This window comes from Ascidia mentula, chromosome 1 (assembly GCF_947561715.1).
Source record: "Ascidia mentula chromosome 1, kaAscMent1.1, whole genome shotgun sequence".
NCBI classification, from domain to species: domain Eukaryota; kingdom Metazoa; phylum Chordata; class Ascidiacea; order Phlebobranchia; family Ascidiidae; genus Ascidia; species Ascidia mentula.
In genome coordinates, this window is record NC_138566.1 from 4,901,065 (window position 1) to 4,927,614 (window position 26,550).

The 26,550-nt window shown below is 39.6% G+C and overlaps 3 protein-coding genes across 3 annotated transcripts; 1 reads left to right on the top strand and 2 right to left on the bottom strand.

The window, feature by feature from the left end:
• Positions 1 to 396: 396 nt before the first annotated feature.
• Positions 397 to 3,003, bottom strand: LOC145894396 (uncharacterized). Its single transcript, XM_082983013.1, has 3 exons — positions 2,922 to 3,003; positions 2,425 to 2,537; positions 397 to 2,313 (listed from the first exon to the last, which is right to left on the bottom strand). The coding sequence occupies exons 1-3, from the start codon at positions 3,001 to 3,003 to the stop codon at positions 397 to 399; spliced, it is 2,112 nt and encodes a 703-aa protein (XP_082839139.1).
• A 507-nt stretch (positions 3,004 to 3,510) lies between these two features.
• LOC145897486 (uncharacterized) lies at positions 3,511 to 12,729 on the top strand. Its single transcript, XM_082985800.1, has 19 exons — positions 3,511 to 3,653; positions 4,319 to 4,543; positions 4,632 to 4,830; positions 4,980 to 5,168; positions 5,539 to 5,595; positions 5,679 to 5,812; positions 6,015 to 6,172; positions 6,520 to 6,778; positions 7,084 to 7,242; positions 7,362 to 7,485; positions 7,771 to 7,958; positions 8,233 to 8,313; positions 8,465 to 8,683; positions 9,025 to 9,215; positions 9,458 to 9,629; positions 9,973 to 10,128; positions 10,441 to 10,518; positions 10,818 to 10,975; positions 11,243 to 12,729. Exons 2-19 carry the CDS (start codon positions 4,331 to 4,333, stop codon positions 11,571 to 11,573), a joined length of 3,066 nt encoding a protein of 1,021 aa, XP_082841926.1. The 5' UTR covers positions 3,511 to 3,653; positions 4,319 to 4,330; the 3' UTR covers positions 11,574 to 12,729.
• Positions 12,730 to 13,586: 857 nt separating this feature from the next.
• Positions 13,587 to 19,243, bottom strand: LOC145908143 (uncharacterized). The gene is made up of 8 exons (XM_082995340.1): positions 19,118 to 19,243; positions 18,424 to 18,711; positions 17,400 to 17,464; positions 16,151 to 16,487; positions 15,547 to 15,835; positions 14,497 to 15,424; positions 13,985 to 14,130; positions 13,587 to 13,755 (listed from the first exon to the last, which is right to left on the bottom strand). Exons 1-8 carry the CDS (start codon positions 19,141 to 19,143, stop codon positions 13,609 to 13,611), a joined length of 2,226 nt encoding a protein of 741 aa, XP_082851466.1. The 5' UTR covers positions 19,144 to 19,243; the 3' UTR covers positions 13,587 to 13,608.
• Positions 19,244 to 26,550: the final 7,307 nt, after the last annotated feature.

Consider the following 26,550-nt stretch of genomic DNA (forward strand, 5'->3'; position numbering starts at 1 on the left):
TAAGTCGCTTTAAAAAGGGCTACATTGCGTTACCTAGGCAATATCGCTGCCGTTGTGACGTCACAAATGTTGGGATTTGGCCGAAAACTTTGCTGCAATTATTGCGATGTAAGGGGTATTTTTATCGATACTGACTCCACAATCCTGGAACAAAGCATTTTCTAACTTTAGAGCTGCATTAAAACCTCTCAAAATTGCTTTCTTTTTACCTGACTTTCCTTGCACAGACAACAATTTAACTTGAAGAAATATTTAGATATAAGGGGCAGATAGAAATATTAAATTAAAATGCATAAACATAAGAGAAAAAGCGGTGTACACAAACATCTGAAGGTTTGAAACTTTGACAATAACATCAAAAGGTTTACAAAAGCATTTTACTAAACCATTACAAGCCTACACACTCTCAAAAAGTTCCATGGCCATCAGTAAACTTTCGTCCGAAATGTTGATTTGGTCTTCTTGCTTTTGCTTCAATCCCAATTTCCTTTTTGCTGAATGACCTCCATATGAAAGATGTTGTTCGTGATTTTCTTTGTTAGAAGAAGCATCCAAACCAGTGAATGACACAGCATTTTGCCTGGTTACGCTACTACTATCAAGAGATATTTTTCTTCTTGGGGGTTTATATGAACTGTTTCGTCGTTTTGCTTTTGGGCAACTGCTAAATGACCCAACAGGTCTTCTTTCACTACACGTTCCATTTTTCAGGTTGGACACCCTGGGAGTAGAAAGAGATTGTTGAGCATTTACAATTTCATTCAGGCATCTCACAGGAGCTAGGTTTGGTGTGCCATTGGTAGGTGTTGTTGGCAGTTTTTCATTACCACCATCCTCACTTTGATCTTCAAACAGATGCTGCACTCTTTTCCAAGCTTGTTTAGAAATGTTAAGAGGCTTACTGCTTGCTGTGTTGAAGCCTGAAAACTTCACTGGGTCATTTTCATCAACAAGATTTTTGGCTCTGTTGAGTGAATCACTTGATACCAACAAAGGCTTTTTACTGGCAGTTGTGAAGCCAGTTGTACAACTTTTTACAGCTTGGGATGCTGAGGTCCTGTGTGCAGAATGAGGAAAAACTGTGTTTTTTGCATCTTCACTGGAAGGAACTGGCATACAGGTTAAAACACCTGTGGTCAAAGTAGAATTGCACTTTTTTGCTGTCATGTTTGCAGCACCCTGGTTGCTGCATGGAACAGAACTAGAAGATTTATCACATTTAATAGTGGAGACAGGTTCTGAATTATTGATAATAATACTGCATGCTTTTTTCCATGCATCTTTTGATACAGTAACACCTCTCTCTGTTGCATGCTTTGATGTGGGAATGGTACTGTTTGGTTTATCAAGGTTTGCAATAAAACTTTCAGCTCTTTTCCACGAAGCTGCTGACACTTGAACAGGCTTTTTACTGGCTGTTTGAAATCCAACACAAGTGTTGTTGAATAAGGTAAGGTTAATGCCAATTGCTTGTACACTCTCAACATCTTGCTTCTCACTCATTTGCTCAACTTGCAAACTGTTTTGAATGTCATCATAAACAGCAGTTTCTTCACTACCCAACTGTTGGTTGAAAGATTCAAAGGATATCTTCTTAGCAATTGTGGAAGTCAAACCAGATGGCCTAGCCAAAATATTTTTATCACTTTGTAACTCAGTGGTAGGTATTCTTTTGCTGGTCTCTGCTTTGGTGTCACTATTTACTGTATGTAGCTTTACTGCAGGTGACACAACACTCGACTTTCTTGTGGAAGAAACTTCTTGCTTCTTTTTCCATGGGTTATATTCATCAACGTGAGGGGTCGAGGGACGCTTTTTGGCTAGGGTTCTCATTGTTACTGGTGTGGATTTGCTATCATCCACATGCTGCGACAGCTTGGGTGTGGTAATGGATCGGTTAAGGTTGCAGCTTCTGGTTTTTCGCCGTGTAGCACCCCGGCACTTCCTTAAGACTGGAGAGCGATTTCCACTGACTGCCATTGGGTGATCACTTACTTTCAAGTGTGGTACAGATGGGGTTTGACATTCGACTGCTGCCATTGTAGCATCCATTGTGTGACTATGCAGAATTTCACTGCTTTTATTTGGAGTAACAGCAGACGCAAGAAGTGGAGTACTAGCATGCACTCCAGGCACTTTGCCAGTAAAGTCAGATACACCTGCAGGTGTCTGTGGCACAATTTCATTTGTTTGAATAGTGGAAGACTGACAAGGATACAAAAACTTTGTTCTATTCTTTTCTTCAGTGGCAAGGGCTTGTGTTATAGAAAAACTTGGTGGGCTTTCAATTTTCTCGCATTGTATATGTGATGTCTTAATTGGTGTGGAATGACATCTGCAAATAAATACATATACACAGTTTTTGCTGAAATTCACAACATATTTTGAGTTGTATTACAGTATTGCTTACTTTATTTCATGAACCACCGGCTGCTTTGATTGAATTGTGGCCTTTTCAGAAGATTTTTTTGCAAGTAGCTCTTTTTCAGCCTTTTCATTTAAATCATCAAACCAGTTTGGATTTCTTGGACCCAACTCTAAACAATTGTTTGATAAGTTCCAGATTGGAAAGTTTGTTCTTTGCACGGACGATTTTGTTTCGGCAATCGTTTTATGCGCGGACGATCGCAACGTTTTTCGTATGTTAATGCATTAGCAAGTAAAAATTGCGCAGATTATCGGTAAAGTAACGCAAAAGTGTGCAGAGGATATATACTCCGCGGACAATATTTTTTCCAATCTGGGATAAGTTGGACATTGACATTCTGTTTACAAATCTGGCCAGACACAAGCAAATTACAACAATTATAAGATATTTTACAACAAAAGATCGGCTTTAGCATAAAGATTCGCACTATCTACAATATGCTTACGATTTTTCTTCAAATAAAGCAATCAAGCCAAAAAAGAGATTAAAGTACCTTTCATAAGTTCCTCATTTTTCAAAATTTCACTGATCACTTGTTCGTCAATGTCGTCAAAAAAATAATCAACATGAGCCATTAAAACCTCTTTGCACCAAAATTAACTGCAATGTTGCTGTTCGGTCGAACCATATGTAAACAAACTCTCAGGGAAATTGTGTTTGCCGCCAGACACATTGTCGGAACTTTAAACTGATTATTTCCTGACTAAATATCCGGAGCACAATAAAAAAAACTTGAGTACGAAGAAGATGCATTTTTTGACGTTTATTATTTAAAATTACCAAACTTGTACCATTAGATTCAATTAATTATCGATGTGGAAAGGAAATATTATAATTTAAAATGGAATGTCAAAGCATAGTTGGCTATACTAAATATTTAGTATGTGGTCAAACAATAACAGTGCACTTCAATGGCCCCAAAATGTAAAAAAACAAACAAAAGAGCGGGTTTAAAAGAAAAATTAGTATTTTTGTACGGGTAACAAGTAAAATATTCAAATTATTCGAATGTCACTCCGCGTATAGGGCGGAAGAATACATGAAACGCCCGATTGGCCTTTGTGACGTGAATGTGCGCAGCAACGATGTGTGGGAGGGAAGTGATTGTGTGAGCGAAAAGTGTGCGATTTTCCTTGATTTTGTGCTGAACTTGTACTTCTTAATGCGCCCGACCGAGAACTCACTGACCGCCGATCACGATTGCAAGTTCTTCGTTTGTCAACAGGTAAATATAATGCTTAGTTTTCTACAAAACAGTCGTTTTTTTGGTGTTCCGCGAGTGTGCCAGCAGTATACGCAAGGCGCACTGGTCGATGCATGCGTTAGTCAATACAAGATGGAGGCTCACACGGTCGGCGAGAGGACGAGCGCCGTGGGTTTGCCATGACACGCAGTGTGTGTGTTGCGCTGTGCTTACCAAATTCGCCTGACTTTGTCCAGGCGGCCTTTTCCACGCCTTTTTTTACGAAAACTCAATGATTACAGCACACACACACGAAGATACTATGTTTGTGTCACTTTTTGCTGTGCCTGTAGCAGTGCTGTTGAAAGTGTGTTGTGCGAGTTAGTTTTAATTGAGCCAAATAGCATGGATGCCTGCACCCCAACAGGAAAATATTGCATCCCGGCTAATAAGTTAGTTACTGTACAAATTGCATTACTTTTACCTTGGTCTGAATAATGTTTGTGTTTTCTTTTCTCAAATTTTGGTCATAGTAAATGTTGAATTTTTGGTCATTATTGGAATGTCATTCGAAATTATGTTCAGAAGTTATTTTGAAGTGTATGCCATTTACTATGATAATAATATGCTCCCGCAGTGATGAACTATCTGTGTTAAAACCACATGTTTTAGCAATATAAATTTATATGTGCCCATTGTTCTTACAGTGCTGAAGTGGGATGGATGCAAACACCTATTGGTTGCCATCATCCAGTGGCGTGGATGGCACAATGCAGGGAAATGCCGGTCCTAATCAGAATGAGGGCCACAAGGTCAAAGAAACTGATCTCTCCATAGTCAATCCACCAGGCATGCTTAATTTCACGAGCATTTTTGCTGGGGCAACAGCAGCTGTAGCAAGCAGCGCTGCTGTTGCGCACCCTGATGCATTGGTAAGCTCTTTTAGAGCTCATAGTACATTTGTTAATGTATTACGAAACCAACTTGATAAGTAACCCAAATTTTTCACATTCTATGCAGAATGGTGGAAAGAATTTCATGGTGGGTGGACCCAGTGGAGTGCCGTCGCTGAATCAAATCACGATACCTTCAGCGAATCAGCTGTCAAAAAGAAGTGGGGTTTTCCCTATATCAGGAACTTTGCCAGGAATGGCGACTATCAGCAACATTGGAATGCAAAATGCAAATGTGATCATATCTGCAAATGCACCAATAAACAGTGAGCAATTTATTTAATTGTTTAACAGTATTTGGGGTTTAGTGTAAGATATTGTTTATGCAATTGATATGTAATTTTGCAGCTACTTCAAAGTGCTTTACTTGCATTTAAGATTAATGATTTTGGTTATTATGTACAAAAATATACAGATCTTCAGCAAGTAGCAGTAACTCAACTTCCTTTTACATCTGCTGCTCAAATTCCTACTTCAATTGCAAAAGATTTTATCCAACAAGCGGCAGCAGAGAGTGGTGTTTCCATGGTGGCAAATGCAGATGCTTCTGTGGCACTGATGCAGACCAACGTCTTTCCGTTACAGCAGCACCAACAACAGCATGGTAAGTTTCGAATCTAAAATAATATATAAAATTATTGAGTGAGCTGCAGACAGTGCACATGGTTTATTCCTATTTAATCTCATTTGTGCAACTGTTAACTAAGTCTTGATTGCCTAGCCAGACAAAGGCAAAACTATCTCACGTTTGTGGTGATTTTGCTGTCGACACTGATCTGTTGGGCAGCAAACTAGGTACATAACACAGTAGAACACACTATGGCTAACAAAACAGCAACGAATAATGTTTTTGATAAGGTGCAGTATGTCCAGTGTATGATCATTATTGGTCTACTGCTTGTACACTATTGCTCCAAGCCAATTTTTAAAAAAAATTAAACTTTTTGCTAAACGGCAATATTTTGTTTGTTTAGTTGCCACACCAATACCCCAGTCACCAAGTGCTTCAGAAGAACAACCATTAAAATGCTGTAAGTAGTCAACACATCAAAGATGCATTATAAAAGCTGTGTCACGTTTGTCATGAAAAATTTTATTTTTGTATGTTTTCTAGCTCAATGCAACAAGACATTCAAGCAAGCAGGCCAGCTAAGTTATCATGCTTTTGTGGCACATGCAGAGTTACAAGCCAGACCACACAAATGTGCATCATGTCCTGAAAGTTTTTTAGCAGCACATCACCTGCAAGTAAGTGCTCTGTATTATTTTCCGAAATTGTACTACAGTCACCACAAAAACCTTTATTTTGTTTCTTAATCTTAGTGTGTGCTTGATGGGCATGCAATATTTCAAAAACAAAAATCAGCAAAAAACCCGCATAATTTTTTTTCAATACTTTTGTTTTACTTTTATAAAATTTATTGGTGTTAACTTGTTTATATTTTTTAAGGATCACGTGAAAGCGGTGCATTTAAGCAACGACGGGCACCAGAACAACACAACGTACACATGCAGTGAATGCAATGCAAGTTTTACAAATGGTGGCCAGCTCAACTATCACATATACATGGCCCATACTGTGCAAGGACCCCCAATAGTACAGCACATGTAAGTTTTCAAGCTTGCAACAGTAAACAATTTGACTGCCATCCATATGAAACCAAAAATATGGAAAACTATAGAAATAAGCTAGTTGTCTTTGTGATGCTGCATTTTGCATGACTTTTTTTAGTCGTGATTTGGCATTGGCTAACATCTTCCATTGGCAAAAGAGCAAAAAGGCATCGATTTACAATTGTTTCAGCTAACAGATATAAATAATCAAGATCCCTGAGGCTAAAGCAGCTTAAAAATTAAAAAAAATAAGGACGCTTATATTTTTGAAAACATCTACTTTCAAAGTGTGTTATAAATGTATTTTTTTGTAAAACTTACTATTGTCTTTTTTCACCCAGGTGCACTCACTGTGGCAAAAACTTCATGAAATCGAGTCTGCTTGCAGCTCACATAAGAAATGTGCATGGGGCAGTGGCAGGAAACCCAGTTGCAAACACCACTTTGAACACAGTTAACAACAACACCAATACTGTGGTAACCACCAGTCACAACCAGACCGAAATGAACGACAACTCGGAAAAGCCCCTCCAGTGCAAGGATTGCGATAAGACATTCAAAAATACGTCATACCTCAAACAGCATCTTCTCTCTGTTCATGTAAGTAACGCTGTTGTTTTGTGTTAGTGCTACATTAATTTGCAACCTAACGACACTGCAGTTAATTTGGTGGGTTCGATTGTTTCATTTTATTTATGTCAATGTTGATATTTTATAGCCAACAACAATCAGTGAGCTGCAGACAGTGTTTTAATCGTTGTAATTAATACTAACTTATGCAGATTTCCTGTTTATGTTTTTTCTATTGATGGATTGCCTCAAGCGTTTTACTTGATAATATCCCATATCAATCTATCAGATTCATATTAAAGAGAACAAAATAATAGTTAAATTAAAACTTGCAGAATAAGCCACACAAATGTGAAGAGTGTGGAAAAGGTTTCGGTCGTCGAAGCGATTTAAATCGTCACATGAGGGGTGTGCACATGAGAGAGCGACCTCATCATTGTAACAAATGCGGGTGGACTTTTGCAGAAGCCGGCAATCTCAAGCACCATATGCAGGTAAACTCATTGTGTTTTTATTGAATGCTGTCTCATAAGAGGTAATCACTAAATTTTGTTTTTGCACAAAAGTTGTTGCAAAAATTTGTTGAACAGCTTTTAACCCGTTTTCTTTTCAGGCTGTCCATTCCAAACAGAAGAATTATCACTGCCAGGTTTGCTCGAAAAGTTTCTCCATTCTTTCTTACCTGAAAACTCACATGGTGAGGGTTCATAACATCACCGACAGTGTAAAAAATACAGGTAAAGTTATTGAAGTCATATCAGCCATGTGTTGGACCCAAGTACAAACAAACAATCTCAGCTTCTCAGTTCAGTACATTTTAATTCCATGCACTTATATTAGTGGCTAATCTACGAATATCTAAACCAATTAAGTAGGTAAAGTAAACATTGCAGCATCCGAGTTCATAATATATACTTATTTATGCACTGAGCATCAAACACCCATATATTCCAAACTTCCACATCCCTCATAAGAGTCTCTATCCTAAGCCCTTAAAAATTAAATTATTTCCATGGTTACAGCCACAACAATGGTGACAACAGACTCAATGGTCAACAATAACAACCAACAACAACAACAGCAACAAGTGTTCACCGTGCAAGAAACACAATCGACTGAAATCAATCAAATCCACTTGCCCACCCCGCAGTCCCACATGAACAGATGTTATGAATGTGGGCAAGTTTTCTCCAGCGTTGTCATGCTTCAGGTAAATCCCCTTCAAACATGTTTGTTCTTTTCTCAACAATTAAAATGACAGAATAAACTTGTAGTACCGGTTATGATTTTGAAATGGCCGTATGTGTTTATCTGTTTGTACATTGCTATTAAGAAACCATTTGTAGTTGTATGAAAATTTGAGCAAAGTTTTTCCTAGCTTTATCACATATGTTAATTATACAAAGGAATATTACCTTAACCACAAATCAACATAAGTATAATCGGTTTCTCCAACGTATTTACATGGTTTCCCTTCTATGTAGAATCATGTAATGTCCACCCATCCTCAGCCATTCTGGTGCACGGTTTGTGGGGAGGGATTTTCCCAAGCTTATCAATTGCAGGTTTGCACAAGGTTTTATTACTTTATGCTTTTAATGGAAAAAAATTATTTTCTTGAATGTCGATATTTTTTAAAAAAAGGTGATGCCACTATTGCAGATGTTTTCTGAGTTTTGTCAAATCTGCAACTAGACTTTTTTCTGTTATTTTTAGTATCACCTGCAAGCACGACATTCAAACAATGCTTCCACTGCACCAGTAATGATCAACCAATCAAATAACCAGGAGGTTGCCAGGGCAACGCCAATGTCCACAAACATGATTGAACAAACTACTGAAGACTTACAAGGAATGGTTACCACAAAGTGCCATGCTTGCGGAGAGTTTTTCGACAAGTCGTCAAACAAGGACCACGTCTGTCCAAGTCTGAAGGTTGTTTCTTATTTCAAATATATAATGTATTTCACAATGACTTTTATCCTTCTGTTGTGGTTCGTACTACAGTTCAATAACAAACAAAAAACAATCAACTTTTTCTTTGATGTACTCCGCCAAACATACTCTAGTTTAAACTTGGTCGGTGCTGAAAATGTACAGTGATGCAAGTTTAAACCTACTAATTCACAATAATCTCTGGTAATTTTTAATTTAAAACAGGTTTTGGTAAAGGTTGTGTACCTCTGCTCTATGCCATATTTTATTGTGTTGCTGGTTTGGTTTTGTGGAATTCATTCAAAGTTTTGTTTATCAACGACTAAAGTATTTTATTGCAGCAAGCGGCGTTGACAGCGGCAGCTGCTATGGCGTTGGCAGGGGAACGACCACACCTCTGCACAAAGTGTGGAAAAGGTTTCAAAACCGCTACGCACTTGAAACAACACGTTCGCTGCGTCCACACGAACGACCGCCCTCATAAGTGCTACCAGTGTGGCAAAACCTTCGCCAGAATGAGTGATCTCAACAGGTTTGTCTGCCACGTCTTCCTGTAGCATATTTTGGTAAATTTTCGGAAGGCAAACTTGCAACTCAACTAGTGCGATTGTGCTTTTGTGGTGTTGATATGACATGTACAAACACAACGCATTATAGCACTGCAAAAACGACTTGCATTATTAATTAACACTGACAAAAACTCATATGCGTTGTGTACACCATACCTAATTTGACACGTACATTGATTGTTACCACTGTGTTTAAACGTCACAGACACGTGAAGGGGGTTCACCAACGCCAGAAAGTTCCATCCAAATCTCTCCGCCTCCTCAGTCTTAAATGTAGTGAATGTGGAAGCGGCTTCTCCGAGACTACACAGCTGAAACGTCATATACTGACCGTTCATCTCCACCAACGACCCTGTTTCAAATGTGCCGATTGCCAGGTTGGTCCTTGATTTCTCTAACTTGTGGGGGCTTTCATGATACTTTTAATAGGTCAATAACTTTGTTGTGGTAAATGCACTCGATTTGTTGAAACGTTTCTTAATGTAGTGAAAAGCCTAGCTGAACAGCAGGTGACATGTCGGTGAATAAAGTTGCCTTAGTTGTGCCAAAGAACTGATTAATTAGCAACAGCAACATAACTTATCTTTCCTAATGTAGTGTTTTGTAACATTACAATCGTATTTACTTTCCAACGCAAATTAATTATTAAACATTATGAACTGTTTCTTTTAAGTGTTTCCATTGTTAATGATAAAACATTGTTTTCTGTGTATATTGTAGGAGGGATTCGCTGACGAGCACGCATTCAAAAACCACATATGCCATGAGGAAGAGCGCCCTCATGTGTGCAACGTTTGTTCCAAGAGGTTTTCGGAAGCCACACAGTTGCGCAGACACCTCCGGTCGGCCCACACCAATCAGGGTGCCCAACCACAGGTACATTAACTTATTTAAACAATCCCGCCAACCAAATTTATAAAGTAACAGAAACTTTGCTGCATCGGCGAACCAAGCTACCTTTGCTGGCTGTCGATCGATAACCGTATTGAGAGTTTCTGTGTAAGGCTGAAAATATCAATGATGCAGACAAGCTCTATTCATGTTTAATATCAGAAAAATATAATTAGCCCAATAGAAGCATCAATCCCTGTGACTACAGAGTGCAAAAAGACAAAATGAATATAAATGATATAGGGACCTTGAGACGATATTGTGAAACTTAAGACTGATTAATAAATTGGGTTTCAGCATCATTGTCATCAGTGCGGGAGGAGTTTCACCAGACCTGTGGATCTGGCAAGACATATTCATGCTGTTCACTTAAAGGTAAGGACGCTATACATGCTGTCTGACCACGAGTAACTAAAGAATTTAAGACTTTATTTGTAGCGTGTTATGAAATGTGGCCACCTGTGTATTAGGTATTAAATTGTATTATTCAAGGTATTCCTGAGTTCCTCGTTTAACTTTAAGAAAGTGCATATTTTAATCATTAAAGATATATAAACAGGTCATTTTTATTTGTTTAACTCATTAGCCTACAGATAAGCCGTGTTAATATATTTTGGAATTCACTGATATTCAATGGAATTTGATCCATTTCGAACTCCTGCTCTGTTGCTTAGGAACGGCCACACAAGTGCGACATCTGTGGGAAGTCCTTCGGTCTCCATGGCAACCTGAACAAGCACGTGCGTGCCGTCCACATGTTGGAGAAACCACATCAGTGCGTTGAGTGTGGGAAATGCTTTGCACACATCGGCGTCCTCAAAAGACATTTGAGGTAATGTATGTTGTACATTTTGTGTTTTTTTTTGACAGATCCTTCTGTGGGTCCTTATGACAATTTATCTTTTATGTTTTTATGTGCAAAAAAACAACCTATTTGGAAAGTTACGTGTTTGTTGAATGTTGAGAGCAGTGTTTAAGCCACAATGCCGGAAACATTTTCAGGAAAATTACTTTATGAAATATAGTTTGTCTGAAATACTTAACAGTACTGATTAGTCTGTTCGACAGCCAGGTTAATAATTTCCATTCCACACCACAGGGATATTCATTTCTACGACAAGCGACCTGGGAAATTCTCCAAAGTCGCTGCGCAAGACGTGCAAATGGACGCATCGTCCAACGAGCAACAACAGCAGTCACAACAAGAGCAACAACCCATCACCCAACTTTCAGTACTGCAAGCGATCGAAGCAATACAACAAGAACAACAACACATGTTACAAGGCACGCACACCAGCAACGGTGGAAGTCATCAACAAACCCCTGGGTCCAACATGCACCCCCACCAAGTGGTCCCCGCCTCCCCCCAGCTCATGACGGGTCCCATTGCACCAGCCCCGACCCCCACACCCCCCGAGACGGCGAGGTGACGTCTTCAGGGAGGGCTTTGAATCGTCATCTCTCGGTGCAGGATATACGTTGTTGGAAAAAAAGACCGGGATTGATGGAAAGAATCAAAAATACTGCGAATCCAGTGCTGAAAGATCATATAAGTTGGAATTTTGTTGTCCAACGTCGTTAAGCAGCTCACTTTAAGCTGTAATGACTCTCTCTCCCTCATATTTATTTATTTATTCACGTCAGGTCTGAATCTATAAAATCTTACAGTTTTGTGACCTTCTTAAACCGAGCATTAATATTTCGGCTAAAACACCAAAATATTGTTTGTTCTGTATAATATGCACTGCCCTCAAGACAACCGAATGCCACATTGACCTTTTAACATTTTGTGTCTTATCCATTCTTTAATCAGTGGTAGAGTGGAGATAATTAAGATGGATGAAAAGTACTCTGACAGTAAATTTAGGATCACTTTGTTGTATTTTTTGTGTTCTATGAGTTTCTTGGGAAATTATTTTGAGAAACACTTGCATGACCCTTAATTATTGCTTTGCCAATCTTTTGTTTTCTGTCGCTTTTTCCTTGTCTCTCGTAAAACTATTCATAATGTGCCTGTGGTGAAACATTGTCATCAAATCCATATTGTTACCATGTTGACTGTTACTAGGTATCAGATTTACAGGATCAGTATCATCGCAATATTCATTTGTTTTGATTGTTTATTTTTTTATCGCAAGGGCCTGAATCAGTACGGTGCACGCACTGTTATGAACATAAATGAAATGAAATGCGCTTCCATCTTCAACAATACGATATATGGAAAAGTGTATAGAGATGGATTTCATGAACTGAAATACTTTTTTTTCTTCGTCCAAGCTTTTGTAATCATGTCAAATCAGCGATTTTTTCAGTGTCCTCTTAAATCAAGTCATTTAATGTTCCTTACTGTCCTAAAAGTGTCTACGAAGCACAGTCGATTCCAAGCCTAACTGCGTTAAAGCCACTGTGATAAAACTAATTCTTCAAGGGCCTTAACATCATAACTCCGTGTTTCTCCGCTTAACCTGTGATGTGAGCAGGTTACACACTGCAATAAGGCCCGCCATTGTTTTTTTCTGTTTTGTTGTGGTTGCTGTTTGATCATGTCCGCTTTCGCTCGCTATATGTGTCAAATGCAGTCCTTGTATTGCTTATTACAATGTGTGCTTTTTATGCTTTTGTAATGGTATGAGTGATGCTTTGAGCATACGAAGGTTTCATTAGGATTTGATAAGTAATTAAGTCAGGGCAAGTTTCGGTTGTAAAGATTGGAGTGAATATTCAGAAATCTCCCAAAGTGAAGCAGAGTACAATGTAACATAGGCAGTTGGGTGCCGTTTACCAAGACTTTTTTAGTCATGCTTGGTTCTTTTGCCGCAAAAACCGCGTGTTTACTACATCAGTAACACCGTCAGTGCACAGCGCCGTAGGTAAGCCAACTTATGTAGCTGTGTTGGCTTTGATTCTCTGAAATAAAAGCAGACTGGTACGTGTGTTACATCAAAAATTTCTCAGGACAACAGGATACTTTATCAATAATGGACAAAAATAAATGATTTAAATTTTGTTTTGCATAAAGCATAGCTGACCTGGAATTTCTTTCTATTTCGTTTGAACAGATCACTAACTTGATTACGAAGTCGTCTGTTTTGTTGACAGAAAACCGTGCGTGTTTGTTGCAAATAACTGTTGACAGATATGTGCCATGTTGTCATCTGAGACTAACTGTCCGCATTTCTAAGAATTTTCCCTATTTTACCATGCGACAGTCAATTGTTTGCGATCTTTGAGATCACCTCTTAAAAAAAATACCACAAATGAAATTGAGGCCTACAACATTTAGTGGATGAAATTGCTGGGATTGTTAAACGTGTGATTGAAAAAGTAGCACAGATCTAACGTATCGCCAGCGCGGTGTCAGGAGTGTCGTTACAAAGAACAATGCCACAACAACGATATAATTTATTTTTGCAAAAATAAATCGATTGTAGTACCAAGCGTGAAATGTAATACTGGGCATTTTCATCACATTACCAAACAGCAGCTGCACAAGCCCGATTTGTCACTTGTTGTAATCGGTAGGCTTCGTTTTCGCCGCACATTGGCGCCAGAGGGTGCATTGTCGATGACCTTTTGCTCTTGGAGTCCGTCAGTTTCATTTATGGCGCTCGACTGTTTGCAAACAAAAGGCTCTTGTTACTTAATATCGCGTTTGAACGATCATAAATTTGCGTAACCTGTTATCCATTTGCAAAAATATAAATATTTTCAATATTACTCTCCTGTTTGTTTTAGGATTTTGACCACAAAATCCGTACACAGTGAAACATTTTGTGCAATCATGATTTCGAAAACCTTATAAACCCTTCAATCAAAACAGGTAAAGCCACAAACAATTTACCGTAAGAGTAGAGTTGTTTTGATCGGTCAATGTCCCATCGATATTGTGCACCTTCCCGTTCAAACTGCTCTTTTCGTCCTCCATAATCAACATTTCTTCCACGTCATCAAGAGCGGTGTCGTCATCGACGGCGGCTGCCTCAAGTTCTGATAACATTCAAAATTACCTCATCTCGCAGTCTTACAAACTGTATTCTATAATTAAAAGATGTTCCATGAAGTTCCAAAGATATAACAGGTAAAATTTATCGCTTTAAATTTATTCGATCCATCAAAGAAGTACTTTCACGTGTGAATTTGAATTGTCACTCATTTTGTACCATCAAAAAAAAGCTGATTGTTTTCAAAAAATAGTTTGTTTATATCAAATATATTGTTGTTTGTGAAGTATATTTTTAGTTATCTCACTTACTCTTGCATGTCTCGCGGTACGACACAAGTGACCTATAGTAAACCCCGTTTGGTTACGGAGGTGGTTAGTGTGTTTTCCATACCAATTCCCGATTCACAAACCTTCTGTGACCGTTGCCAGGCAACGAGCGTTCATCTCGTCTTCGAAGAAACTTTCTTCGCTCACGTCCATGTTGAGCTCGGCGAGATTTTCCGCGAAAGCGTTCTGCTTCTTCTTGGACCCCTCGTTGGAGGCGTCCCCTTCTACCGCGTGCGGCTCTTCCTCAATGACGACCTCTAGTGTTGTGTGGCGGAAACTGTGACGCGGCGACGTGGTTGGCGGTGTTGTGTGGTCGGGAGACTTTCTTTCCGGGGATGAGGAGAAGATCTTGGAATCCAGGTTGGGTTTAAGTTTGTTTCTGGGAGAATCAGCCTTAGGGGAAGTTTCCTCATAGGTGGAGGCGGGGGATTTTATAGGAGCAACATCGTTCTCAACCGGGTGTTTGGCGGAATTCGTAATAAGGTTAACTCTTTCGCTTCCGTCATCGTATGTGCTGGAGATCTTGTTTACTTCATTTGCACCACTCGCTTCCTGGCAAGTTGTATCACAATCAGGAATACTACAACCTGGAGGTGTATCCAAGCCATTTGAAACGTTATCCAATTCATGAGTTTTTTCCTTTGCCTGGTCAGCACAAGAACGGCTTTCTTCGTCCGCGGCATCCGTATCCATGACAACACCCATATCTCGATCGCGCAGTTTCACAACCGGATCGATTTTCTTCGCTACATTCACAGGACTTTCAATGTCGGTTTTCTGATTACGAGCCTCAAAATCCTGGGAAAGATCATTGATGGAGTAGAGTCTCACATCTGATGAAGATGAGGGATCACTTGAGGATTGATCCCAGGGAGGCAAGCCACCAGGAGCATGTTCGGGGTCCCCGGTGCTCATGAGAGGTCGGAGGATCGCAGATTCGTTGAGTGAAGGCGGTTTGGTGTCGCTGGGAGTCGAACTCGCAACCTTCGCATCTTCGGCGAGGTGCGAGAACTGCGTTCAAATTTGATAAGTCGTGAACACAAAATCCATAGTATTTATATCATTCATAATATTGGCTTCAGGATGTGATTGTTTTTTCAAGTTTGTCATCACAATTAAATAAACATTTTTACTTGGTCAGCACAGAAAACTCCAAAACTCTCTTCCCCGTCATCTCTCATTCTCTCGAGCGCCGAATTGCCTTTTTCCCAAGCTTCTCTCGTTACTCCTTCCTTCATTTCAGTCTCCGACTCTCTCGTTTTTTCACCACGGCGAGCCACAATTTCGGTGATTGGGGATTCTCCAATGGAGAGTGTCGAGTTTTTCAGCGTGGATTCGTCCATACTGGGCGAGGGTTCGTCGTTAATGATTGTTGCGAGGTCGTTGAGCCCGGATCCAACCAAGCCCTGATGTATACCGAGTCTAGAAAGGCAAGAAATGATTGGTGGAAATTCTCTTGACAATTTGTGTTCCAAATAAAGATTGGTTTAAAACCACAGCTGCTTGATAGTTGTTACAGTTTGGGGGCTTATGGCCAGTCGTACGTTATTTCGTTGTCCACTTCAACACTGAGACGAAATACATTATGGTATACATGTTAAATTAAATTAGTTAGGATGTGTAGGCAAAGTGTGGGTTGAAAACAATGGCCAAAAAAAGTCAACAACCAACAAAAAGTTAACATGTAACGATAATACTGCTAATTCACATATGCAAGTCATCAACTTGTACACTTACGCCCTTGGGTTAGAGACCTTGGACTTCTCCACAATTTTCAATCGCGGAACGAGCGGTTTCTCCTCTTTAGGCAACTCCTTTTTACTCCCGAATGATCCGGTCATCAGCCAATCATGTGTGTCCTTGTGGTCACGTGAACGAGCGTAAGTGTCAACTACTTCCTCCGTGTTTGTTTCGTCATCATCTGATGACGTATCCAGTGATGATGACGAGTAATACGCTTCAGGTGATTGCGCGATGGTGGACAACTCGTTGTGCACGTCAAAATCAGCGTCACGCTCCAGTGCGTCTTGGCGAAGGTTGTCCGAATCGACTGACGAAGAGCTTTCTAAATTTCCTGTTTAAAAAATTTAAAGTTGTTTGCGAAAGCCATAACGAAACAAATGTAGATGAATCTCATTCCAGCGATGACGCTAGATTTGCAAAATTTTTGGTTGAATGAACATGGGAAGGCACATAGGTTTCGAGATGTAGCCTACATATGAAAACATTTTACCATCTGCACTACCTCCTGCTTGCAACTTTTTTCACAATCATTTTCTATAACTTTGCACTGTTTCTCTTCCGCGCGCTTACAGGTCAAACCAAGTACTTTTTGCACCAATGTTAGCGCTCACAGACATATTTACTACTATACTAAGTGTGGAAATATCCATAAGGAAAAGATCGCTTTCTAGAAGCAAATCAATTCATCATTTCAAGTAACAACACAAGCATAGTCTTGGATGGAATTTTACAATTCTACGGATGTTTGCTAAAATCCTTCGCCTGTCTAAACCACATGTAATGTCCGCGCGACCTCAGACTGAATACGTGTTTCTGTCTCTCAACAAACTAAGCCGAACATTCTATGCATCCCTTTCCTTCTGCTTCTTACAAACCACCACAACCGTAAATGGATGCTTCTTCTTCCACTTCGGAAAACACAGACGGAAATGGCCCATGGGGTCGATATGCAAGGATTCAGCATTCCCAGACTACGCTACGTGCAGTCACACTTGATTTTATTGGCGCTGTTCGCTTGGGAGCAGTAAAATTATACCGAGGACTAAATGCCATCGATTGCGGGTGCCAAATTTGGAGCACGAGTCACCAGAGTAATTTAGCATGACCGACGCAATGGCTCAATATATAAGTGACATATTGCTTCGCCGTTAGGTCTGTTAACTATACTTTTACTGGGTCGATATCATAAGGCCTACTGAACTGCAAAAAATATGCACTAAAAATTGCTTATTAAGCGACTTACGATTGCGGAAATGATTTTGGTCATTGGCAAAATTTCCAGCGTCGGAGGAAGTCGTGTTTTGGTTTCTGAAAAATGAAAGGAAGAAATCAATGAACAAATCAGAGCGCCTGATTGCGATTTCATGCAGCATACATCACGTGACTGATACGTCACCGGTGGACGAAATCAATGGAACAATTTTAATTGAAATTTTGTTGTGATGTCTTGTATTTGTTACGCACTAAACACAAAACCGCATTTAGGAAATACGCGACGTTGTGACGTAACAAAGTGGATCGACGTAATCGAAATGTAAACATTTCTCCGCTGAAATTATACAATAACAAAAATACCCAAAACAACGCAAGCAGCTCATATAAAAGCAGAAACGCCGCTTCACGTTATCCCTAACAAATAGACCTCGAATTGGATTGACAGACTGTAATTGAATTAGAAAATTGTAATTATCGAAGGGGTCACAAACTGTGGTTAAATATAACCATTAATAATTCTACTGGGCGTACATTTGGGCAAACTCAACATGGTTAATTCTGCGGTTACCTCCACAAGGACCATTTATTGACGTCAATAGTATTAATATAAGAAATAGTTTTACGAATTTGCAAGTAACCGGTACTTCGTATGCGGTTTGTACGCATATATCTGACAGATTGTTGTTGATTTTTATACTTTGGTGGTAACACGGCTATGCCATGTAGGCTACAGCTAACAGACCAGCAGCAACTTTATTGACACCATGGGTTTTATGGCAGATCCATTAAAAAAATTGCATGTACATTCATCTATTCAGGTGTCTTTTTTGATTTAAATTACACAAACATATTATACACAAACATATTAATGTGGGCGGAAATGGTCCAGCTAAGAACTATGGTTTTTGAGAAGCTACATCAGTGCATAGCAGAGGTTCGACTGCATCTTTTATTCTTAACATACTTTCAATACAGCAGCTTAAATGTTAAAGCCCAGGTAGTTTGGTATTTTGCATTTATTTTGATTTTTTTACGCCTTCACATAATTTCACCTTCGTAACCCGAATGAGAAAGGGTCGATATTTGGGCGGTTGAGGTTAAAGTTCATGTGATCAGCCGTTGCGTCACCAAAGAGACTCTGCGCACGTTCGAGAGGAGGTCGATTTCTTCTGTTTTTCCTGTTCCTTGTCTTCCTCCAGCTCCGAGTGCTTGCTGTGCTCCTGATCGATCCCGCATCCGAACTGGCATCGTCCACATCTTCTTCCATGTTGTCACGTGATCCTCCCATCGACATTCGTAGATACCCCGAGCACGTGCGATTCATGAACGCCCGGCGGCGGCTGAAAAAACAGGTCAGTGATTAAGATTGTTTGGAAAATCAAAAGTATGTTGACAAAAAAATTGCATAAACCATACATATACGCACATTCTACATTAAATTGATATACAAAACCAAATCACATCATGCGCAAAAAACAACCATGCAGAACAATATAGCCATTTAGGCGCCCATCTAAAGGTGATTTCCTTGCGAAAAAACTACATGTAATTATAAAGTGCGTACGTAAAGGTGTTGACTATCTCCATCATACTTGGCGTAACAAGATATGATGGCTAGTCTGCAAATTTTATTCGCAATGATATAAAATCTCGCTGTTGGCATTTCTCGACAAAACATCTTATCAGTACAAAGTAACCGGAACATGCACTTCAGATTGCCAAATTAACAAATTATTGGAGTTTCACCTGTAAACGGAATCTCTGTTCATCATCTTTCTGGTTTATTCCATTAAATTTCTTCGAGATTCCAAAATCAAAAAAGAACGACTTCCCTAATTTACAGCAATCTTAAACGCGATAAAACCATGACCTGTGAAACATTTATTGCATGCGTCCCGTCGGTGTGATTGATATCATACGATTTCCTGGTCAACAGACTCGTTTGCACCTTCAGTGCCACATATTGTCGACGGATATAATATTTAAGTTAAGAATCCTAATTAACCCACACTTGAAAAAAAATAATCAACTACAAATGTATTTACTTATGTTTTGATACGAATGCAGCATCGTTTAGGTTGCATAAAGATCTTAAGACGTGGTGCAAGGCACTCAGAATATAAATTCATGGTTTCTGCTTGCATATAGTGATCAATAACTAATACAGCGCCAGGAAGTGAGTGTCTCCCTTGCTGTCCGCCTCAATCGATTGAATTTATCGAAATACTGAATCTCAAGACTGCTTTGTTTTCATCAAACCACTGGCACTCAAACTGTATCTTAATTTACAACGTAAAATGTATTTTACGAAATGACACGACTACGATCTACGCTCATGAAGAAACACTGCAAAATTTGTACAAAGGCTATCAGTAAACATGCAACATTGTCAGGGGAAAAGCCGCAACACTGTTCGTTAACCGCGTTAATTCACTTTCAGGGCTTGACATCCTGTACGCAACGACCGTTTAGATACCCCATCCTACACTACACTTATTAGTAAACGGCTTTGCCTGTATGAGATAACGCACGCTTCAATGTCATGAAACTGCAAGGTCTTTGCTGACGATTAACAAACCACACTATACCACTGCAGCCTATAATAACAAGCAGTTTATACAAGCTTTTATCAAGTAATGCGTTACGCGTGATAAACTAAATTAAGTACATTAAATGTCGGAGCAAATTTGCACTCTATTACTAATGTTCTTTGTATGCCTATAGTGCTTGCTGGTGCACTGTTTTTGTAGGAGACTGACAGGTAAATAACTGGAAAACTGCTTTACTGCACCTGAAGAAGCGAGATAAAGCTCGCGAAAGCTCGTGCTATAATAAAGTTATTTACCAGTCAGTCTCTTACAAAAACAGTGCACCAGCAAGCATTATAGGCATAGACCAGAGACTGGCACGGCAAGTTAAAGAAATTGTTCTTAGCACGTCAAACTCTACTGCGAGCACTGAGCAGTTTGCTGCTGCGAGAAGCCAACTTGAAACACAAGTCAAGCGGCAGCAGTTTCGCCGTCCACACACAACACGCTGCTATTCAGCCCTTCGAGGCAGTTTCTCCCAGCGCTTGTGTGACGTCACAGATAGAGATGGGAAACAGGCCGCGTGCCGCAAAAAAACGCGCGAATTCGATGTCAGCATGGCGAAGTTGTTCCTGTCATGAGACTGCAAGACAACAAGCAAGTGTTTTCTGCATTTTCAAATTAATATATAATTCTATGTAAGTATTCCGACACTGAATATGAACTGCAAAAGTGTGTGGTTTACAGTGTGTACGTCCTGCTTGCTTTTTAAGTGTTGGCGGGTTCGAATTACAGACGTAAACTTTTGACCTATTGTGCATTTTTGTTCATAAAAATGTCGTTACTGGTGGTTTTAGAAACATATCGAATTACAAAAAGAGCTTTCAAGTAATTGCGGTTTTGTTGTCACGGCATTCTTTATGTCTTTAGTTTTACGTTTCTTAAATGAAGTAAAGTTTATTGTTTTGTGTTTTTGTTTGTGTGAACATTTGTTTATCGAGTCTGCAAGCTAACTAGAACACCATTTGGTTTTTGTTGAGTATTTGACACGCGACCTGAGCCATTTATTCGTAGTTCTACGACTCTGGGATTCCAACGTAGGTTGTTCTGTACATCACTTCCGATCTATTCCACTTCCCAAGAAAGAGATCATTTTACGCGCTGTACTCTGGCGCGACCTAGCGGAATCTATAAAATTTCCAACGGTCTCAGCAGATGGAGATCGAAGTTCATTAATGTAAGATTTCGACACAATAGTAAAGATAAATCAATCTGCTTCTCGCCAAGCGTAACAATTATCTTATAAAATCTATATACGTTTAGCTCGTCAACCAATTGCGATGGTAACCCCTTCGCAAAGAACTGTACACTTTTAAATACAATCTGTTAAGAAATTCCCACTTCAACTTTTCATTGTCAATAATGCATTTTGAGAATAAGGAGACTGGCCCATAGTGCTGGAAATGTTGACATATTTTAATCATTTTTTGTACCAAAACAAAAGGGAAACAGTTGATTTCATTCGTTTAAAACCACTAGTTTTCATGTCCCAGCATGTATTTGTACCGCGGGTGATCTCAGGCGTCATATGCCGTCCAATTCAACTTTCCCACACAAAACGTTCGAGTGCTTATGCATCGCACCTGCCGTTTCCTTATCGGCCCCAAACCCCCATATCACCTTTCCCCACCAGATCTGCGACGTAAACAAGAAGGTCGAAGGTCGAATGAATCTCGGTCTATGAACGTTACCTGATCGCGCCGTGTTGTTTTTGCGGACTTTTTGATCTTTATGAAACAGCGTGGGGTTGATCGTGATTCATGAAGGGGTGCAGGGATTGCATAAGGGAGTATGGGGCCCTTCAAATGGATACAGTTGCAAACCACATGGATGCCCCATACGGCAGGTGCGCTCGTTTGCTTAACTAACGTTTGAAACCATCCAACGACCTTCGTAGAATTGTGGACCCACAAGCTAATTACCACGCAGGCCTTCGATCTTTTTTTGTGTTGTTTTTTTCTTCTTCATATTTTTATCACAAAAAGTTGATGAAGCAAGAATACAAAAAGGCTTCTCAAATGTCTCAGTAGGTTTGCGGAAGAGCCTTCTTGTCTTAAGAATATCACTGGCAGCGTCAGTAACGAATTGTCTAACGACGAAGCTTTTTTTATAGAGAAAATATATTTTTTAACCGAGGCGTGAATTCCTGTATAAAGGGGGTTAAGACGAAACTTTTATCTTTTGTGTTACTAACAACAGCCGAAGGTGGGAGCGATTATCACTTATCTTCCCATTCATTATGACGTCGACCGGGGCCCGAGAAAATCCACAATAAAGCAATGGTGCCGCCGAGAGCTTGGAATGAAATCCACAAAAAAATTCGAACGACTGATCGCCGAAAAGTGGCACGTAGCTTTTTGTCTGCCGCCAGTGCGCTGATTGCGGAAAGATCTTCTCGGCCTACAAGACAAATATTAACACGGCCGGAGCGGACTATTTTTCTTTCGCTCAACGGGCCGAACAAACCGCCCCTTGTAGCGATGACAAAATGCCACAGATCAGAATCAAAACCGTTCTGCTTCGTTTTCGTTTACTCCTGGTCTACAGCGACTTCGCGGCGCAGGTAAGATTGATGGAGTCGCTCAGGTTCGATGTTGACTTTGTCCTTGTTGGAACAAGTTAGCGAGATGTGGCTGTGGATTTGGAACCTGGAGGTGTTTGAAGCGGCTCTGACAATAGGGATTTGTAGTATTCCCTACAAAGCCGATTGAACTGTGGTTAGAAATGTTCGTAGGGGTTGCCTTGGAGCATTTGGCTTTTCACTATGTTGCTGCAGATTTACACAAACTAAATTGTTAACTGAAAATAGTCTGTTATTATTATGGTTGCCTTTATGAATCACACAATGCCATATTATAAGTGCTAAACTTATCATATTGCAGCAGTCGCAGAGAATAGGTCCGTACAAAAAAAACAGTAAATAGGCTCTAAAATATTTGATTCAACATACGAATTGCCTATAAAAGAGGTAAAGGTTCAACAGTAGAAAAAATGTAACACAACAAACCATAAAGACTTTAAACACGACACAGCAGATGGCAATTTTCAACGAGGTTGCGCTTTTTTTGTGGTCGGGCATGAAGTTTCTTACCCCCATATGCGCTTGGCAATCGGATCCCACAAAAAAATTAGAACCCGCAGTGGAATGCTGCAGTTCTTTGTCAAATTATCTCTGCACCAAATCTATATTTGCTCGCTCCTATGAATGTTAAAGCCCTCGTGACGTATTGGAAGAACAAAATCAGTTTAGAGGTAGCGGTATTAAAGCGAGTTTTATCAAGCAGAACATGGCCTGCAGTCAAGTCAAAACACAATACTGACATTTGGGTTCCCCTTTTTGAATAGAAACGGTTGGAATGTCAACAAACGGTTGTAAAATCGACATGAAAAATGAACCAACATTCCCCAGATCAATCGCTCTGTGAAATCGTACGCTTCTGGTCGTACAAAAGATTATTTAACATCGGAAAAAAGGTTTGAATTAGGGCAGGTTTGCACTTGAACCACAACAATGTACTATTATGTCTTACCGCATCACGCTGTCGTTTGCTAATAACGTTCCCGTCATGGAATAAGTGTTTTTGATAACAGAGGGTATTTTGGTCAATTTCCCAAATGTAAAATTTTAGGCATAATCTTGATAAATTTGCGATTCGTCTTTATCTTTAAAATGACAAAAGTTTACCTGGAGCTTTTATGCGCATTTCCAATGTATGATGTTGGTTTTGTAAAAGCTTTTAAAATGACATTTGCGACCACTATTTTTTAATAAATAAATTTTTAAAACATGTAACGCCCGTAAGCACACGCAAGAGAAATTGTTCTAATGGGTATCCCAGATTTTTTGTCAAATTTTCGGAAAAAAGTTCTATCGAAAGCAAGGTCGTTTCAAAGTATCGAGTAGTTCTGTTTACTCGGGCATTTCGCAGCCACTTGAAAATCAGTGAAGCTCGCAGACGACCAGTTTCCGTCTGTCCACAGCTTACCCGGCCAGCAATTGACTATTCCCAGTCGTGAGAACCCCAAGGACCACGTTCAGGCAATATGTCAAGGCTCACCCGCTGATAGAAATCTTATCAATCGTCAGCTCATCTTGCCAACAGCTGCAAATAAGGACTACTACTTGGATATTTTTAAACCGGCTCTGAAAATTGTTTGTGATGTGCTGTCATGATTTTTGGACTTATTCAATTCTTTGTCGACTTTAAACAAAACTTTGCTTGGCATGAAAATGGTGCTTGGTTTGATACAAGTTTATTTACGAGTTAATTAAAACCCTATGGATTAAATCAATAATAATCAAAACTGTCAAAGAGAGCAAATAACTAAACACATGTCAACACCAACGAAACCTTAATAAATAAATAAATACAAAAAGCGTTTACCAGCAAAAGAGGCGGGAAGTTGCCTGGCGTACATTTCACAACACCATGGCGTGTTCGTCAATTCATCAGCCCGGAAATCTCAGACAACATAAACATTTGCACAACGTCGTGAGCGATAGTGGCTGCGGGAATCACGCAGGTGGCTGGCCGGGCGCACCTGTCGCGGGACAAAAATTTCGAGCTATGCCTCATGCTGTGTGTATGGGGTATGCAAGTTTCCAGAAAAGGTGAACAGGTCGCTTGCCCCAAATGACTAGAAATGCGCATTTCGCTACAGTTGCAGCAGCTTTTCTGTCAAGGTAATATCGTTACGAACGAGAAAACCTACTTTCAGTTCGCTTTTCTTCCTTCTATACTTAAACGTGGCGTACTTTATGAAACATTTTCAACAAATCTATCTACTTTTCACAACTTACTAATCAATGTATTGGATATATTTGATATTGTCAAATGTTAAAATTTACACAGTTATACTGCAAATTTGTTTTCTCTATCTTTTGACACAAGAAACAACTCAAGCAAAATGCACCAGGTTTTGAACCACAACACAGTAAACCCGTGGACATTATGACGTAATAAGCAATATATAACAATTTAAACTTGATGGAATACACGCTTTCAACAGACATAATCCAGTCACCTCGGCACTTTGAAACGCAAAGCGCGTGGTTTATTTATCTTCTTATTGGTTGGCGGCAACCACGTGACACGATCAAGGCAGGAAGGTGACATCAAAGGGCCGAGGGAGGGTGGCGGGCTTTGTTTTTGCGCTAATCCGTTACGCAAACTGCTGCCAAGTGGTTTGGGATGAAACCGCATCGATGCTGTCTTGTGGTTAAACTTTGTCCAACGAATTTGCGCCAGGTTAGTGGAATGACCTTCGAGTGAACTTCCCTGGAAACACTCAGACCCAAACCAGCCGAGACTCCACAAAATTATTGGAATTTGTGGATAATGAGCGAATTTAGCTGTAATCTAGGTCTAGGTTGCGTGGCTGAAACCAATTGCGTGTTGCCTAATTATTTTTACGGGTAAATGTTGTTATTAACGATATTGGACTAACATTACAAGCAAAAAAATTAAACATCAATCCGTGCTTTTGCCATAGAATCCGTAACGTACAGAATGTCGTTAAAATGTGGAACGCCGCCCATTGTGCAAATTTACTACCCCCGGCGCGAAGACAACGCAGCGTGGACATATTTTGCTTTTGACGTATGTGTGACCATGTTATGATAGCTTTCTCTCGCCGAGCGTGACAGACATAATTAACGAACAAAGCAGTCGAGTTATGGCTGGGAAAGCTCGAATTCCCTGAGGTCGATTAGAGGTCATCGTACGCCATAATTCGTTTCGGCGAGCAAGTGGGCCAAAGAGCAGTTAACAGGACTTAGGCCAAATTGTGTTTCTTATTAAAAGTAGCACTGTTCGTATGATTAACGATATTTTAAAAAAAAGCCGAAATATTTGGGCTTTCGGAATTAGGTCTGTTTAAATTGTGAGGTCAGTTACATTATCTTAGCATCAAGTTTTAAAAGCGTTTATTTAAATTGAAAAGAATAAAATCATGTAAATTTCCAACTAGAAAAATATTGTGCTTCTGTTTCCGTTTTAGGTTTTACCCTGTTGGTGACCTTTGCAGATCAACAGCACAAATCCAGACATTAAACTGACAATAAATAGTTGCCTCTATGTGGCAGTAGAGAGAAATGTATTCGAATTTATTCTCGTCACCTCGTGTTTCCTCATCAACCACCGCAAACTGTGCAAACTCTCAAAACTACATCACTTACGAAAAATTGACCTGTATATGTAAAAACAGTTTCAAAAACTACAAATTTAAAGTCATTTTCCACGTCGCGTGTGATAGCCTATAGTCTCAAGAAAAAGTGCTTGTTTTGTTTAAGCGCCCATATTTGACACCAGGACTTTTAAACCTTAGTGATTATCCTTTATCTATAGAAGACATTTACATACAACATCTGTTGGATTGATTACATGATACTTTTTTTAAAGTAATATTGCGTTTTAGAAATGTATCGCACTTCGCTGGAGTTAAATTGCCACTAACATCATACGCATATAAACGTGTATAACTTCGCTACAACCATACTTCATAAGAAACAACAAAATGGCGATTCCTCTAGCTTTATGCAGCATTATGGCAAATAATCACCTTTTGTTTATATTTTTTCAACGAACAACA